The 20294-nt window shown below is 35.0% G+C and overlaps 1 protein-coding gene across 4 annotated transcripts in view; it reads right to left on the reverse strand.

The window, feature by feature from the left end:
* LOC106467758 overlaps positions 1-20294 on the reverse strand; it is an 88330-nt gene that overhangs the window by 64885 nt on the left and 3151 nt on the right. For all 4 annotated transcript variants that reach the window (XM_013928135.2, XM_022395945.1, XM_022395946.1 and 1 more), the window contains exon 2: positions 10732-12045. In XM_013928135.2, coding sequence (XP_013783589.2) covers positions 10732-12009 — 1278 coding nt within the window. In that variant the 5' untranslated portion in view covers positions 12010-12045. The remainder of the gene's footprint in view (positions 1-10731; positions 12046-20294) is intronic.

Consider the following 20294-nt stretch of genomic DNA (forward strand, 5'->3'; position numbering starts at 1 on the left):
TATATATATATATATATATATATATATAAAAAGGGTTCTCCTTAAGTTACGTATCAAGACAACTGTATCATATCATATGTTTATATAAAGGGTTCTCCTTTAGTTACCTATCAAGATAACTACACTGTACCAGGTGTTTACATACAGATGACCCTATATAAAATTTCTGAGGAGGGGATCACTCAGAGGACTTCATCTCCCGTGTAAGCTCAAACACGTTACGCCTCCAAGGAAGGACCACGTATATCCCTCCATCTTGTTTCAACCATTGCTTGACACATGCTTCACACTTGACGTGCTGGCTGCATGAGTTATCCTTCTATCTGTGTGAGAGTTGGTTAATAAAGCCGCTTCAAGTCGGTTTAACCTCGGACATCAACGTCTATGATGAAACCCGGCTCAAGTCGATTCTACCAACCAGAAACATTACAGACATGTCTTTAAAATAATAACTAATCACATCTCCTTTGTCAGTGACGTTTACTTGATGAAACAAAAGAGGTTCACATTTATCAGGTACAAAAACAATAGAGGTTCACATTTATCAGGTACAAAAACAATAGAGTTCACATTTATCAGACATAAAATTTCCTGTCGCTGATTAGTCGGTTCTTCAGGTTACTTATCAACTTCACATAAATTCATGAGAATATTAGTTCAGTTACTGTGTAACATTAAACACACACACGTTTCTGTCACTTGCGCTGAACCTGCCTGTAACGTTAACCAGATAGCATTTTTTTATTATACACATCCTATTAATTCACTATTTTGTGTATCATACGTATCATGTAAGTAGTATATATATATATTTCATTAAAGCAAACTGAATGAATACGGAACTGTACACCGAGTGTTGCTACCCAAACTGAATGAATACGTAACTGTACACTGACTGTTGCTACCCAAACTACTGAAATACATAATACCTCCAAGTACTACTTCAGCCCCACCCCTTCACTCAGCATACCGCAGTGTATACTGTTACATTGGGATCGATATGTCTCCAATTCATGGTGTACTAGTTGAGTGGATTTTGTATGTAGTGTTTGTTTCGGACCGTTAGTCGTGTAGTTCTCATACGTAAACATTACTAAACCCCAAATAATAAAAAATTATCAATGAACATAACAAATAAGGTTAAAGATATACAGAACTGGACAGACGATAGAAGAATGTCTGGCAAGTTAATTACCACATTACACATATCTTACCTTGGTGCTACCTGGCAAGTTAACTACCACATTACACATATCTTACCTTGGTGCTACCTGCCAAGTTAATTACCACATTACACATATCTTACCTTGGTGCTACCTGGCAAGTTAACAACCACATTACACATATCTTACCTTGGTGCTACCTGGCAAATTAACAACCACATTACACATATCTTACCTTGGTGCTACCTGCCAAGTTAACTACCACATTACACATATCTTACCTTGGTGCTACCTGGCAAGTTAACTAACACATTACACATATCTTACCTTGGTGCTACCTGCCAAGTTAACTACCACATTACACATATCTTACATTGGTGCTACCTGCCAAGTTAACTACCACATTACACATATCTTACCTTGGTGCTACCTGGCAAGTTAACTTCTACATTACACATATCTTACCTTCGTACTTATAACAACGACCGTATAAGGTCATTGAATTGAATTCAATAACGACCGTACATCAACACTAGATACAACAATGACTATTGTGTCAACACTATGTTACTGTAACGACGACTGTATGTCAACATTACGAGTACAACAAGGGCCATATATCAGCACCATGGGTACAACAAGGACCGTATATCAGCACCATGTGTACAACAAGGACCGTATATTAGCACCATGTGTACAACAAGGACCGTATATCAGCACCATGTGTACAACAAGGACCGTATATCAGCACCATGTGTACAACAAGGACCGTATATTACACCATGTGTACAACAAGGACCGTATATCAGCACCATGTGTACAACAAGGACCGTATATCAGCATCCTGTGTACAACAAGAACCGTATATCAAGCACCATGGGTACAACAATGGCCGTATATCAGCACCACGGGTACAACAAGGGCCGTATATCAGCACCACGGGTACAACAAGGGCCGTATATCAGCACTATAGATACAACAAGGACAGTATATCAGCACCATGGGTATAACACTGACCGTATATCAGCACCATGGGTACAACACTGACCGTATATCAGCACCATGGGTACAACAAGTGCCGTATATCAGCACTATGGGTACAACAATGACCGTATATCATCACTATGGGTACAACAATGACCGTATATCATCACTATGGGTACAACAATGACCGTATATCATCACTATGGGTACAACAATGACCGTATATCATCACTATGGGTATAACAATGACCGTATATCATCACTATGGGTACAACAATGACCGTATATCAGCATCACGGGTACAACAATGGCCGTATATCAGCACTATAGATACAACAATGACCGTATAATCAGCACCATGGGTACAACAATGGCCGTATATCAGCACCATGGGTACAACAATGGCCGTATATCAGCACCATGGGTACAACAAGGGCCGTATATCAGTACTATTGTACAACTACGACGCATATCAAAACTATGGGTGCAACAACGCTTGTATATAAAAGCTATGAATGGAACAACGGCCGTTTTTCAACGCTTGTACATAAAAGCTATGAATGGAACAACGGCCGTTTTTCAACGCTATAAGCATCACTGTACATTGTTCAAATCACATGGAAACAGTCTTGTCTCTATCCAGATCCTTTCATACCCCGCCAAATTTCGTCGCCTGGCAAGTCATTTTTTACATACGCATGCAACTTATTTAAATAAACTAATTAATTAAGAAACGTTTTGTCGATTTTTACGGGATGTTTACATATAATGAGCCGTTGCAATCACTATGTGATTTGCGTGCCTATATCTGAACTGAACGAGTTACCGCACTGAAGTACTTTTTATGAGTCATAATTTAAAACTTATCTGTTACGTTTACAGCCAACTATAACAGTAATTACCCGACACCTAAAGATATGCACTAAAACCTTTACATTACGTTCTGGACTGGTATTCGACTCATACTTCGACGGATGTGTAATTACGCTTACTGGTTTTGAAGAATAATGCACGCTAACAATTTGTATTTCCAGCTAACACCTCTACAGTGGGCGTTGGAAGCAAAATGTGTACATATGGAAGTAACTCAGGCTTTTCACAAGTGCATATGCCGAACTCCCCCCCCCCCGAAAATTTTTGTAATTGGAGTGGTCATTTGACCTGTTTTGACGCAAGGGGATACAAGATACGATAGTGACCAGTGGGAAAAAATGCGAAAGTGTGGACAGTAGCTTTTGTGTCCTAGAGTGAAGCAAAAACTCGTGTTGAGAGGAATTTGTAACAGTGTCGAAAATAAATGAAGGACAAAAATTGGGTGCTGCTCCCCACCCCTTCCGACGATTGCGTCCTAAGCTAGAGATAAGAATAACACACAGATAAATATACATTTTACATATTTTTCAGGCGAACACCATTCTTTAGCCTATACAAGACTAACCTAAGCCTTTCGAGTTTAATCATATAGCTCTGAAGAAGGGCGTTCGACCATAAGTTATTAAATGTTTCTAGATATTGTAAATCCATACACATCTTTATTTTTGTTGCATCGTTTTCACTGTTTAAAGAACAGAATATTATTGATTTGTTCGTTTGATCATTTTAAGAGAAAAGCTACACAATGAGCGATCTGCATTGTCTACCTACTGCAGGAATCGAACCTCAAATTTAAGCTTTATAGCCCACGAGCTCACTGCTAAACCACTGGAGGAATATATTATTAACTAACATCTTAGCTACATGTGTTATTGGTACATTTATAGTCGTTAATATGTATTGTTGTAAGTTGAGCTTTCCAGTAGTAGAATATGCCGGATACTCGGAAGTTTCAAGTTGTTGTCGCAATTCCTTTACTAACGGAAGAGCACGTGATAATAACCAAGAAAGAACGCCAGTGTAAACATGCGAAGAATAAATGTTCTGTTACAAACACTTTAAATATGTAGGTACATATACATATATATATTTATATATATATGATAATTGGCAGACAGCACAATACATATTAAGCTCACTCCCAAGTCGGCATTTATAAATCGAAAGAACATAAATAAAATATTAAAACTTTCATTCAGTACTGAACATTTTAAAAACTTCCGTTTAAAATATGCATAAATAAAACATGAAATGCTTGGCAGAAACATAATAAATTAATTCTAAAATAAAAAAAAATAATCACTTTAGGCTTAATCAAGTCCTTCAAGTGTAATTTCCTGAATGGTGTATTACGATAAAAATCGATGTTGAATCATCTCGACATATCTATCTCCTCGTGCTTGTGGCTATTCCTAATAAAATCAATATGCACCACCACTTCAAGTATCATACAAATTTACGGATACCGATGATAATCCACTCACACATGGGCCACAACTGACAATTGTGCCAAACTGTTCCTTTAGGCCTAGATACAGAGATTTGATTACGTTATATTAAAATGAATTATAATATTCAAATCAGCAAGTCACGTAACAACTACAGCCGATATAAAGTCGCGGTAAAACGGCATGTGTCAGAACTATATTTTCACATTGTTTGGCGTTGCTTAGTTAGTGTAAAGCTACCGATAATCGATCGCTTTTGGGAAGGGCAAATAACAGCCCTTTCAGATAAAAAAAATGTTTATTCTCTTAGATCATAAAGATTGGTGGATTCAAAATTTCCAAGATGGGAATATCCCTTGTACTTAATGGCTTAGAAAACAAAGGAATATGGAGTATAGTAAAGTGAGGCATATCGTAACAGGGGAGAACTTAGGAACACAAAGGTCAGTGGCAAAATTCGTCCATGTGACCCAGGCAAAAATACGTAACTTAATCAAGACGAATCTCCGGCTGGTAAGGTCCTGGCAGTTCAACCGTAAGTATGGGGGCTTGTAGCTAATAATTGGGTTTCGAAACTCTCGATGGTCAGAGCACAGACTGACCACTTGTAGCTTAACAACAAACTGCCTAGAAAAACGACACAAGTTGCTTCTACGACATGTCCGTTCAACAGTCGCATACCCCAAACAGCTGGAAATATAAGGCAAACCGCAGATAAACTGGATCACGCAATCTAGTCATATTAATAGCTTACAGCGGCGTTTCCCAGACTCTTGTCATCCACGACCCCTTTAATAAACATGGTTTTTTGCACGCCCCCCTTATTTTTTAAATGAGCGAAAGAGTTAGTTATGTGACGAGATATAACACACGGATACACATTAAAATGTTATATGTGCTGTAGTAATTACTTATTATTTTACATTGAAGAAAAATATATTAAAACGCTTCATTTTGCATTATTGCACAATTGGCTCTACCCTAATCGCTCGCGCCCTTCTAAGAGATCATTTGCGTCCCAATTGGGAAAGGGGTCGCCCTTTGGGCACATTTACAGCCTTAAATTGTTAACATGGGATTAAACATCACTTATTTTGTTGCCATTTTACTAGAGATAAAAAATAGCCAATACATTTTCATTTTCAATGTTAATTCTAACTCACAAGGGTAAGGTTCCAAGCTTATCTATCCTGTGCTCAAGGCAAGCACATGTCTGTCTGTATGACAGAGTGCGTGAAAAGGAATTGTTAACATGTCTGTTTGCTTAGACCGGTAATATTATGTGACACTATTTAAAAAGCTGGTGTATGTATTTACTTAATTTTCCACTGTATATTTGGAAATACCCCCCAATTGCACAGCGGTATGTCTGCGGACTTACAACGCTAGAAACCGGGTTTCAATACCCGTGGTGGGAAGAGCACAGATAGCCCTTTGTGTAGCTTTGTGCTTAACTACAAACAAACAAACATCTGGAAATGTGATTTGTTTAGAAACCTAACGGTGCAAATTCAAGTCGTTATCATTGCTTCAACCCAAACAACGAACACCAATACGCACCACTTTAAAAAAAAAACCTTCTTTCTCGCGTGTCTATAACTGAAAATACCTCTTCCCCCTTCTTAATGAACAATATGACGTAATCACCTCGTTCTGACAGTGAGCGTCAAACCTCGGTTAGGTAAGTTACTTCAGAATTGTCCCCCGGTGAGACATCGGTAACTTTATGGACTTACATGGCTAAAATCCGGGGTTCGATTCACCACTGTGTCCACAAACGATTCCTTCAAAATCACGGAGATAAGCACCACATAAGGGTTAATTTTAGAAAGAAAAACCACGTTCCATAAATGGTTAATAGGCTTTATTATCCGCTTTTTAAGAACATGTTTGTTGCCAGGGGAAGGGGGGAGGGTAAAAGTTTAACACTGCTGTAGCATACATTTTGTTAAATATTCAACACTAAAACTAAACATACCTGTAATACAAAACAAGTTTAAACAAGAGTTCGTCTATACACTTTCTACATAGAAATCTCTCTTCACAACAACAACACAATCTGTATGAGACGTCAAGTTTATGTGACACAAAGTTACTTACACGTTTAGAAGTTAAATTTGACACTATGTTAATACCTTCAAGAGATATAAAACAAGTTTTACCAAACAAAGAACAGGAAATGAAATTAGTTCTTAACGTTGAAATTCCCATGTTCCTTCCCTATTTCAAATTTCAATGGGGGGGGGGGGGGTCGACTGGAAGGTCTGGGCTTTTTGTAGAAATCAGAATATTGTGCGGGCAAGTGCTCTGATTAATTCCTATATTATTTAATAGCCATCCAAATAGCTCAACCTACACATGCCATATATACCGTATTGCCCCTAATTAAAGACCCCCCTCTCTAATTATCGCCCCTGGTATTTTTATAAAGCTTACCTTATGTGACAGCAATAGTAATACAAGATATAATCCTCTAATGGAATCCACATTATTACTGTAATTTTGACAACAATAGTAATCCAACATATAATCCACTTTATTGGTGTAATTTTGACAATAATAGTATACCAACATATAATCCACTTTATTAGTGTAATTTTGACAACAATAGTAATCCAACATATAATCCACTTCATTAGTGTAATTTTGACAACAATAGTAATCCAACATATAATCCACATTATTACTGTAATTTTGACAACAATAGTAATCCAACATATAATCCACTTTATTAGTGTAATTTTGACAACAATAGTAATCCAACATATAATCCACTTTATTAGTGTAATTTTGACAACAATAGTAATCCAACATATAATCCACTTTATTAGTGTAATGTTGACAACAATAGTAATCCAACATATAATCCACTTTATTAGTGTAATGTTGACAACAATAGTAATCCAACATATAATCCACTTTATTAGTGTAATTTTGACAACAATAGTAATCCAACATATAATCCACATTATTACTGTAATTTTGACAATAGTAATCCAACATATAATCCACTTTATTACTGTAATTTTGACAACAATAGTAATCCAACATATAATCCACTTTATTACTGTAATTTTGACAACAATAGTAATCCAACATATAATCCACTTTATTAGTGTAATTTTGACAATAATAGTAATCCAACATATAATCCACATTATTACTGTAATTTTGACAACAATAGTAATCCAACATATAATCCATTTATTAGTGTAATTTTGACAACAATAGTAATCCAACGTATAATCCACTTTATTAGTGTAATTTTGACAACAACAGTAATCCAACATATAATCCACTTTATTACTGTAATTTTGATTTGAAAGAAAAGAGAAAAACACACGTACACACACCACACCTATTAGCATTGAAATAAAAAAATCACATGTGAAAAATTGGCGCCCCTTTGCAGTTTGCAATGCCCCCGGGGGCGTAAAGGGCAATACGGTATGTATTGTTTCCAAAACAAACAAATGATATTAAGCACATGTTTATAACAACCACCCCGCCCCGCCCTACACAAATAGTACACCCGCAGGAGGAAGGGAATGTGAAGCTGGAGGGGAATGAGTTAAAGTTCAAATTCGACAAAATAGAAAATACTGTACTTCAGGGGGATTTTTTTTTTTTTTGCACAGGGGGAAATTTCTCCTGCACATCCCTTGAATTCAACACTGCACACCCGTTTGTTTTATATAAACTGGGAATGTTAAGACAGAGAAAAAGAATATCGAACGTTTAAGTTAGCTAACTAATTACAGCGTCATAAACGACAGTTTTATATACACTTAAAACTAAACACTGGAATATAAACCAACGGTGGGTATGACGGAGAAACATGGATTAAACCCTAAAGTGCGTGCAAATAAAATGTCCATCAATTAAGAAATGGTTATGAATAAATATATAGGTTATAATTCTGTCTTTTGAAGGCAAAAATGTTATGAAATAAGTAAAACAAAAGGATGGAAAGAATACGATAGAAATATTAGAAAGCTTATATTATCACTAAACTCGTATTTTCATCTTTGCCAAGCACCTACATAATTATATATATTCAGTGTAATATTTAAGGTGAGTCATGCTACTTGTGCAAAATACAGAGAAATATTTTGTCACATAATTAACACACAAAAGGCAACGGGATGTTTTCTTTTTTATGTTATGCAATTTCCACGAGAATGAACTTAATATTTCAAATCACGCTTACACAGATTATTTCCATAGACAAAAAATAGGATATTTTTTCATAGTCATGGCTTTCCCTACACAAGGAGATAGCAAAAAAGTTAGCTTGAAGCCCCTCGAGACCAATGACACCCTTTCTGACGACCTCAGTTTTTGAGGCTCACCAAAACCTTTGACGCCACAAGCCACCCCCAACATAATGTTCTTCCTTTATAGGTCATATCATTACCGTATAGAAGGTCATAGGTCATGCCATTTCCAAATAAAAGACGAAACGTCTTGTTCTCCTTACGCTTACGTGCACGTTTCGACAGTTGCTAAGACATATAATAAGTACAAACTGTATTTATTGTTTCCTAGTCTCGCGTGCACGTGTCGACACTCACTAACATCTTTTAAAAAAAATTAATGTAAAGCACAAGGAACTTGTACTCTCACAGAGAAATATGTTAGGATCGCGTTGCCAAGGTTACTTGGTGTTAGCAATGTTATAACCACGTAAATGTCACTCGAATGAAACAGTAGTTATGTCATTAGCATAACATATGAGACTATGTCATAAATATCTGTTAAATGTTAGGTTCCACAACACATGTTTAGTGTGAACGTATACATTAAAAATATTATGTACTTTCGACGAGTATTCAGTTTCAAAATAACACTTGGTAACATCATCCACATAATTAACAAAATAAACCCCCATTATTTGGAATATTCCTGTTAATTAATGGAGAACCCATTCCCCAACATTCACAGAAAAGCATATTTTCAATGTTCCTGAAACGTTTTTATATATAAACTTTGGTCACATTTTTTACCTAAAAGTATTTCAAGATATTATTCCCACGACAATATGGGTTAAGATATTCACATCCAAGTTAGATAATATGAGTTAAGAGATATAACGAACTCAACATCTGTACTTCAAAATGCACTGCAGGTAAACTGATTTTATAACAACAATCAAATCCATTGGGTTTTAGGAAGCAAGTTTAAGCTTTTTCACGGGCTATTTGGATTACATAAACAACTGGAAGCTACATTTCTTCCAAATATCTATTAGCAAAAAATAATATTATTCAACTCGAAAAATAACCAAAATACATTGCCAAATTGGTGCTAAATTGTATAACTTCGGGGATATAAAACTTGAAACTACAACCTTTACGAGAATTATTTGAAGCTAATATTAACAAATACACTGATATGCATTGTTTTTCTTTTTACAAAATGGGCATATTTTACACATACATCTTAGATCGTGCCAATATGAATGCAATAATAATAATACTGGCGAGAAAGAATAACTTCAAATGCAACAGCTAGTCCTGATTTTTTGTGAATATATAATGATTTGTTACGCCTCATTTGGGATAGTTTTGGTCTTATCTAAGACAGGATACTGATCTGCACGAAAGCGTTCAGAGCAGAGCTATTAGGATAATTCCAAGGATTGAAGGGTTATCTTGTGGGGATAGGTAATGATATCTCTTTTCCCCTGAAGATGGCGTGATTCGACGTCGGAACATGTTGAGTGTCTGTTTTGAGACCGTTGACGGTCCCACAATAAAGTTTTTAATTGTACACTTTAAAGAATGTTTATATCATTTGAGTGCTTTAATTATTTAAAACACAGGTTTTACTCAGAGTACAGTTCACATCTCGATGAAGTACAAAAGCTATTAATAAATGTTTAAAATGTGGCATTCTATCAACTTTATAGAATACATTAATTTGTAAACAAATATATAAAACATGGAGTGGGGGTTGATTCACTAAACGTCTAATATTAATAACATGTCCTAACTTCATAATATGTAAGCAAGTGCAACAACTAACAATACACACAAGTTACTCTACAGGATGTATCGACCTATAGCTAGCCTGGTGACATAGAACTGTAGTGTTCAACTTCAGCTGGGTACAAATTAGTACTCCTTGCTGTCCGACATGAGCTACTAAGTTCCTTATTTCGGTTAACACAATAAACACTTGACAAATTTCCAACTTCTATTTGATTTGAAATGGTCATTACATAAAAATACTATAAAATAAAACATATTATATTTACCTACCTGCAATTCGCACCAAGCAACCGCTACTCCAGTGGCAGTGTCCAACCCTTTGTAAACTGTCTTGAAGGAGCCTCGTCCTATTTCTTCTTCAAATTTTAGAAATCTACCATCTGGTGAAGTATCTCTTGCTTCATCTTCTTCTGGAGCTGACTCAGGTTTACTTACGTGGTTATGTGCATCTTTTTTAGTGGACACTAATTCTGAGTCACTTTTTGAAGCACTTTCCCTAATTGGAATTTCTAAATGAGTTATTGCTTGTGAATTTTTTACATTTTGTTCATCAACGGAACTTGTTTTGTTACTCAGATTCTGTTGTTCTGTCCTCTCTTTATAATTCGGAAAGTTATTTTCAGCCTCAGTATCCAGAACACTTTTTTCAGAACTATCGCAGATCGTAATTCCAGAGTCAGAAGAGACAACACACAATTGTAAGTTATCTTCAACTGAGAGATAGCTTGTGACATCTTCATCATCTGTGGTCTTTGTAAAAGAAAACCTTCTTAATAGGTGATCTTTAGAAGGCAAAAAACATCCACCAGTTGTCTTCTCATCTGTAGTTTTGTCCTCAAGCACTTTCTTTTTGCCCTGATCTTTAACTTGCCGATACTTGGTGCTTTTGGACAGTTTTAATTTATTCTGTACAACATCTTGCTTACTTTTTGCAACTGCTGGTTTATGACAAGGTCTGGGAGGGGAGTGAATCTTCAAGAAAGGAATTTCATGGGACTCCTCGGAGGAGTCAGATGGTTCTTCCACACATAATCGACTTGGCAGTAACCTGCGATTCTTCTGTTTACTAGGACTAGGAGACGATTGTTCACTCTTTCGATGTTCTGATTTAACGTTGTCTTTCTGAGGAGAACCAGGTAAAAAACAGGAGGTATGGGGGGCTGTACTTTTACTTCCTTCTCCAACATTTTTCTTACTGCTATGTTGAGGGCTCCCAGTTGTAGTTTGTAAACGCCTTTTTGATACTGTACTTTTCACAGAACCTGTTGTATGACCACTGGAACATTTTCTCTCGGGTTTAGAAGAAGAAGGTTCTTGTTGAGGAGGTTTTGGTGAAAAGCGTCGAGTTAAGCGAGAGTGGAAAGACTTCGTAGATGAAGTGGACTGGGTTTCTTTACTACTAGATGTAGTTTGCTTTTCACTGCGAGCAAGGCAGAAGCGAGAAGATTGACCACCTTTCTTTAATTCACCTTTGGCCAAAGTATTAGTCTTCAGTGGTTTGTGGACAGTTCCATTCACCGAAATCTCCTTTAACTTGCTTCTGAACATATCAGTACGGTAAAGGTTGAATCGGTGCTTCACTGGCTATAAAAGGGACAAAATAATTTATATAAAATCACAAATAGTCTAAAATAATGATTTAATGGTCAGTTGGTCATACTTCATCAACCTAATAAAAAAGATTAACAGCTGCCTTTTATAAATATAGAAACTCTTTATGAACCAATTCATAGTTCTTCAGTATTTGTCCCTCATGGTTTAGATTATGAGATACTTAAATTAATATGCAAAAAAAAAAAAAATGAACTAAAATATTTCATTCAATTAACACCAATATATTTTTACATACTAATGTTTCTTTCAATTAACACCAATATATTTTTACATACTAATGTTTCTTTCAATTAACACCAATATATTTTTACATACCAAATATTTCCCGGTGAAAGTATTTCCTTTCGTTTTGTAATAAAGTTCAAGGTCACCAAAGCCTATAAAGGTAACCTTCCACTCACCATAACATTAGTTTCTACAACCATGAAAGGTAGCCTTCCACTCACCATAACATTAGTTTCTACATCCATGAAAGGTAGCCTTCCACTCATCATAACGCAAGTAGTTTCTACAACCATGAAAGGTAGCCTTCCACTCACCATAACGTAAGTAGTTTCTACAACCATGAAAGGTAGCCTTCCACTCACCATAACATTAGTTTCTACAACCATGAAAGGTAGCCTTCCACTCACCATAACATTAGTTTCTACAACCATGAAAGGTAGCCTTCCACTCACCATAACATTAGTTTCTACAACCATGTACTAATATTTAAACTAACATCACGAAAAGAAAGGTTACAGAAATCCATCTGTAAAATCAAAGTCACCACTAATTCCCTAAAATTAAAAACAAAAATACCATATTATTATTAAATGCATCCCATCATATTTATCTACTATGTGTGTGCGTACATATTTCCATAACAGCGTAAATAATTTACACTAACAGCACATATAAAATATACACACTATATTATTGGACCAACTACTGCACACGTTCTTGTTTAATAAAAGATACAACTTGCCAAAAAGTAAGCATGGATCTAGATTCCAGGACTTATTTCTAACATTCCAGGCTGTATTCCCAAACCTTTCAAACCAATCTCTCAAAAAGGTCAGTCATAGTTCAAGAATTTTTTGTTTTTGTTTCTTATATTTCTAGTAGTGTCACACCGTACAAACGCCAGGTGTCAGAAGTAAGCATTATAAATGTTCGTGGATCACATGTTGCCTTTACCGTATTGTTGGAATGATGATTTATTATGAATACTTGTTATAATATTATCTTTATGTTGTAAGCTATATTTACAATGTTTTAATTTGGATCTTAGCTAGAAGGCGCATCACGATGAGTAAGTTCTAGAAAATCTAGAACATTCGGGAAGAATAGTGATCAAGACACTTTGCAAACTGTCTAGAAACAAGATATAGATGTATATAAATACGAGTAAACAATTAGTTTAGGAGTGGTGAATAGTGAGTAATGGGTCACTTTAGTTCAGTGACGTATTTGGATCAATGTTAGTTATCGGGTATATTCAGCTACTTGATCGAATAACCGTGAAATGGTACAAGAATTTTTTTTTTATTTTAATCGTAGTACCATTAGCAAAGTATTTGAGTTTGAACATCGTTTATAACGTTACCTAGGCCTACAAGTTACAAAAGTATACAACTCACAATTAAAGGCAGCTTGTAGAAACGTTAAGGAACAAATAAACTAATTTGTTATCGTTATGTGAAATGAACTTGGCCTAATTTTCACTAAATAATTTAAAAGAACCTACCCAACGAAAGAACAATATTACAACAACAGTAAAAAAATAACTGATAATGGCTACATGGAAGCACTCTCTCTTATTTCTGTCTTTTTGAAATAAGAAAAAAGCGAGTGAACATTATTCAAAACACAGCAAGCAAATGCTAGTAGGGCATGAAGCATTGTAAGATAATGCTTGCATATCCACGAGCCCATGTGGAATTCCTACCTATAGCCCAAAATTTTTTAGCGCAGTCTCTGTGCACAAGTAAATTTTGTTGCTATCCTCAAAAATGATGCCTAGTAACCACACGAGTATAGACATTTTGTAACATGTTCTGTGAATGAGCGGGTTATTTTAAATTACTTGGTAAAAATAATAGGAAGTGTAGTCAATATAATGATAAAATAATAGGAAGTGTAGTCAATATAACGATAAAATAATAGGAAGTGTAGTCAATATAACGATAACGAATTAATTTATTTCTTCAATAAATGAATAAAGTTTGCTACATGCTACATTTATTGGTAGGCCTAATTTCGTAAATAAACTTTTCAGTGAATAATCCGAAACTAATGTAGGCCTAACTTAAAATTCAATGATTCATCAGAAATACCAGAAATTAAGGTATGCTTAATTATTCATATAGCGTGTCCCAAGATAAAGAAGCCCAATTTTTTTAAAACTCGTTTGCTAGTTATTACCTGAAATTTCTAGACCGTAACTTCATGCACCTTACAACATCTTGGTGAATGTAAAGTTTAGTGTACGGTTTTATTTATGTATCACGATTGTTAATGACAATTCACAATCCAGGAAGGGGGACACTGTTATAAGCTATATTTTTAACACTAAAATGTAGATGTTTGTTTGCTAGAATAAGAGGGTGCATGACGTTATGATCTAGAAATTTCGCGTATTAAATAGAAACAGGAGTACGATATAAATATAAGCAATCAGTAAATCAGAGTTTAGACCCAGTCTGAGAGTTCAGTTTTAGTAATGGGAATTATCACGTCTATTCCGCTATTCAGTTACTCGGTGAGTTACGTGTTTATCCATTTACGAAAGGCAATTAAGTTAGGTTTACGTACCATTAGTCTCGAAATTTATATTGAAACGTTGTTTGTGAACTTAGCACTACAACTTGTGTCTAAATGAATCTAACTTATAGGAAACTTTATTGAAGAAATACATGACTTTGTTATCGATACCAGGATTTGAACTGGCATTATTTCTTATCAAATAATTCAAAAGAACCCGTCCAATGATAGAACACATAACAGAACTAAACGTGAGAAATATTTATAGTATATTTAGTCAAAGTAAAATAGCACTCACAGTAGTTCAGTAGTTGAAGTATAATACAGAATTAAGAAAGCTTTGGTTAAAAGTGTACGTAAAGCTTCTTGTAATTACAAATTACTTATTTTTGTGAAGCACGAATTGTAGTCCTATAACTAAAGATTTACAAGTGGAAGTTCAACTGTGCCAGGTTTCTGCGAAATAGTTTCGGACTGTTTCTGTAAAATTCTCAAATAAAGTAGCTTTTCCCTAATCGTTTTAAAGGCCGTGGAAATTGAGTTGTTACGACGTGAAATACTCACGGTCACTGCAATATAGTTAGGGCAGCGAACACACTTTTACAATAGCTAAACATCGTTATTTCTTTATATATGTTAACAATAATTGTGTTAACTTACATTTTAAGCTCATTTTTAACAGAAATTTGTGAAACGTTTTACTACCAAACGACCAAATTATTTGTAATGAAATATGACAGTAAACTAGTATTAAAATAATTTTTTTAAATCAATATTTTCTAATAATATTTTATTTTCAGGTGGATTCTGAATTTTCCGAAGTTTCATCGTTTAGCGCAGCAGCAAATTAAACAAAGAATGAAAAAGATGATTTTTTTACTCAGTCTCATAAAAACTCATGGAAAAAACGGGTAGTTTTTCAAACCTAGTTAACAAATGAGATTGCCTGTTGCAATTTCCTTAACATCGTTGTTGTATTTGAATACCATTATTCGGTTTTTAGCGCAAAGTTATACAATGGGCTATCTACGTTCTGTCCACTGAATGGGCATTTAGATGCAAAGAATATCTTAATAAACACGCATATAGGCCTAAAAATCTCAAAAGAATAGAGAAATATATATGAAATAGAAAGAAAAAACAAAAAACACTTTCAATCTTGTATCAATTGCACATGAAAATCATGAAGATGCTTCAAGTAGAATTATATATCCTGACGTTCATAATAGAAAATAACCATATTCCATTGTAGACAAATTGGTACATCTTATTAAAGCCGTGCCCTCTATGCCGGTAATAGATACCTTGTAGCACAATTAAACAGTTAGTAGTGTGTGCAGTCTATTGTAATGATGACTGGAAACTTGAAGTCGATGTCTAAATCTAATTAGTTATTCAGATGGGTTTGCAAAGTCTTTACTTAATACCCACAGTTTCGAGACAGGAAGACATGTTTGGAGAGTTGATTCCGCTCAAAAAAAAAGCTTTGTGGCACTTTTAAAATTCTGAATAAAAATTTGAACTCTTTGTCATATTTGGCATTGCCGTAGGAAGCAACTTTTGAGTGGTCAGGCTACTGCCACAGCTAAAAATTGGGCACACGATGTGTGAAAAGCATGCCATTTCTAGAAGAGTCTTTGGGCATACCCCCAGAAAAGTTTTGAAAATTTAATACCATGAGCCATTTTAACTACAAATACTGCACACATACGCAACGTAATGTATTGAATTAAAAGAAACAAGTTTTAATACATAAGCTATGGCTACATGGCTGCACATGTCAGGAAAAAGTGGTCAGGCCATGGCCTGACTGGTTGGCTTTACCACTGCCTACGGCCATGTCTGGAATCTGCATTTCCCACCAGTGTGACCAACCTCCAGTAATTTCCAGGCTATGAGAAAGTAAAATCCATAACCAAAAATCCCACAAAAGACACATGGTATTAGCCACAAATGTTAGACAATACTATATCTGGATCCTCATCTCTGTAAACTGTTTTCTAGAGATGGCCAAGAAAGACTCTAGGAAACTTACCTGCCACTGCTTAGTCACTATCATGAACACTTCTACTATTTTGTGCAAGATGAACACATTCTGGCCAAACACTATTGAAAGGTCAGTTCTTCCTGCAATAAAGTGTATATTTATGAAGTTAATTGATCTAGTTGTTGTTTGGTTTTAATTTGAATATCGGCAAATGTGACATCCTTCTGTAGTAACCCAACCTCCTCCGATTTCGACCTCATCAACTCACAGATTAGGTGTTAATAAGACAGTACCATCACTTTATATACTGAATGTGCCTCTGAGAAACTGGGTTGGATTTTGTAGTGATACAACAAATCCTATAATGGGATTAATCATTCAGTTTCATCTGTGACTAAAGAAAAATGTCCATGGGTTTTTAATGTCGAATCTGGTTGCCATATCATAATTCTAGCTGCTCCAAACGCCTGAAAAAAGCTCCAGAAACGTTTAGAAGACCTTTTAAGAGGCAAGAGTTTTTTTAAGGTTATTTACTGACTTTAAAGTGAACAAGAATCTGGCGGCTAGTTACGTCAGATGGTTGTCTGTAAAGCAATATGTGGGTAGGCTACTTGAGTATTGGATTACATCACACGTTATGTGAAGATCCTACATATACTAATAGACTTTTTCTTTCCCACTTACAAATTCCGTATATGCGTTGAAGTTTTTATGAGTTTATAAGTTAGGTATTCGGCTCCTCGATTCATTTAAAATTCTATTTCAAAGTGATGCTCTGCGTTATCACAGACTAGTTGTTGCTAGTATTTGCTACCAGTTTCGTGAACGTGAGGTGCGTAGAAACAATTAAGGATAAAACGAAAAAGGATGATCATCTGGCTCTGAACAAAGTATTTTTCTAAATGTTCACAAAGTCCACACTGACAGACCTGAAAACAAATTATTCAAAGAAGAACACGAAAAAATTGCCTAGATCTATTCATCAGACAGCGAATTCTAAAAGGAAGTAATATATGAGATAAATAGATTTTGGTTTAACGTTCCAGTGTTTGAGCATGTCAAGAATGTGGACCAAATGAATGCTTAAAACTTGGAAATCTAAAGCATAGCCAACGTTTGGATAAAGCATGTTCTTCCAGAGTGGTCATTTGGCGTGACTGATAAAAAATGGACAGACGAGAATCTAGTTGAACAACGGGACAACATGAACACTAATGTGGCCATTTATATTGAATACTGGTAATATATCCTCTCTTTACACTTTCGTATTGGTACTTTGCAATTTCCCAAAGTAGTAAAGCGAATAAAAATGTTTTCTCATCCATTCTCAAACACTATGGCTGAAGGCTTCTTCAGCATTATGAAAGAAGTAAATACAGATATACGAAATAGATTATCAACGTCATCACTGAGAGCAACTCTGAGGGGAAGAGCTGCTTTTGAACTGGATGCTAATATTAGGAAAAGATTCAAACACGTAAGAGTGAATGCAATTGTTATAGAATGCACAAACATTCCCATATTTTCAGAACATATATAAAACAATGTTATATTTAATTGACTGGTTCAAAATCCCATGGAGAGCACGTTGCTTTATTTTTGTCTTTGCGAATATACAGGTTTTTGAAAGAAACTGCTTTAATGCAAAGGAAAAGGTGGGATTTTGCATATGTAAGTTGCAATTACTACCAAAATGAACAATAGTACAGTTTAATTAAATTTTTTTGTGTTTGCTATTTTGTAATTCTACAGAAAATGTTTTTATTCTTTATGAATTAATACATTTGTTTATAGAACTGTTTGTTTTTTTTCATGCAAGGTAAACCTACGTTTTTTGCTTGTATGGACAAACAACAAGAGTTAACAATAATTAACTTCAGTATTTACGATTTCACTGTTTTGCTACTTTGTAATCTTCAACTGTTTTAAAGCTTTTTTTTCCCATATTTAATTATAACATTAACCAAATGAGTTTTCTTAATATAAACCGGAGAACATTTTATCTTGTAGTAAAACAGAGAAAATACTCAAAATTTAAAAAACAAAAGTTTTGAATAAACTACAATAGCTTCAGGACTTATTTCAGGATGAACATATTGATTTTCCAGGATTTTTTATCACGGCTTCGGGAGTTAAAAAATCTGGTACTGTTTAGTACTTAATAAGAAAGACACTAGATAGTGTCCTGTTTAGTTATTAATAAGGAAGACACTAGATAGTGTCGAAAGACATAAATCGTTTTGAGAAATAGGTTTTAGTTTAAAATAATTTTAACTTGTGGTTTCAAACTTGATTTATTAATGTAACTATATCAATTCCTTAACATACCTCTACTATTTCCATTTGTCGCTTATAAATGAAGGTCATTATAACTCTTTAAAATTCAAGTATCGAGCACCAAAATTCCAACATCTAATGGTTAAAGTAAAACAAACCGGTAAAACCACGTACTATAACATTGGGGATTTTGTTTTAAGTTAATTTATTTATCACATACTAATAAAGACATAATTTTTGAAGACAATTTTATGTTTTGACCATACTAATATTCTGAGTCGGCGAATTTAAGGTTCGTTTGTAGTTAAGCACAAAGCTAAACAAATGGGCTATCTGTGCTCTGCCCACCACGGATATCGAAACCCAGTTTTTAGCGTTATAACTCTGAAGGAGATACCGCTGTGCCACTGTGGGGACTTAAGGACTTGCTTGTTTGTTCTTAAGCGCAAAGTTACACAATGAACTATCTGTGTTTTGTCAATCGCGGATATCGAAACCCAATTTTCAGACATATCGCTTAGCGGATTTAAGGAAAAGTTAAAACGTTAATTGTATTTTCATTTTCATTTTTTTTATAAGAAAGTTTGTCCATCTGTCAGCCAGTTGTTTATTTAGTTCAATGTTGTGAATATCGCGTTTCGACCCGGCATAGCCAAGTGATTACGGCACTCGACTCGCAATCTGAGAGTCGCGGGTTCGAATCCCCGTCACACCAAACATGCTCGCCCTTTCAGCCGTGAGGGCGTTATAATGTGACGGTCAATCCCACTATTCGTTGGTAAAAAGACTAGCCCAAGAATTAGCGGTGGGTGGTGATGACTAGCTGCCTTCCCTCTAGTCTTACACTGATAAATTAGGGATGGCTAGCGCAGATAGCCCTCGTGTAGCTTTGCGCGAAATTCAAAAACAAACAAACAAACAATATCGCGTTTGCGTTTACACGAAATGATACAGGTAAAAATTTGTAAGTGAAACTACTTCTATAGTGAAGTTAGACCTTTACATAAGCATTATTTATGCTAAATATGGAACTTCAAGATAAAGAAATAAAACGTTGTTTCTAATTATCTTCAAGTGAATTAGACTTTCCATAGTTTTTCTACTAAATAATCCAAAATAAACCGCCCAATATCAGAAACCATTATAACAATAATTGAGCTAATAAAAACCTATTTTACGTTATTTTATACTATGATTATAGTTTTGTTTA

This window comes from Limulus polyphemus, unplaced genomic scaffold (genome assembly GCF_000517525.1).
Source record: "Limulus polyphemus unplaced genomic scaffold, Limulus_polyphemus-2.1.2 Scaffold2731, whole genome shotgun sequence".
Taxonomy (NCBI): domain Eukaryota; kingdom Metazoa; phylum Arthropoda; class Merostomata; order Xiphosura; family Limulidae; genus Limulus; species Limulus polyphemus.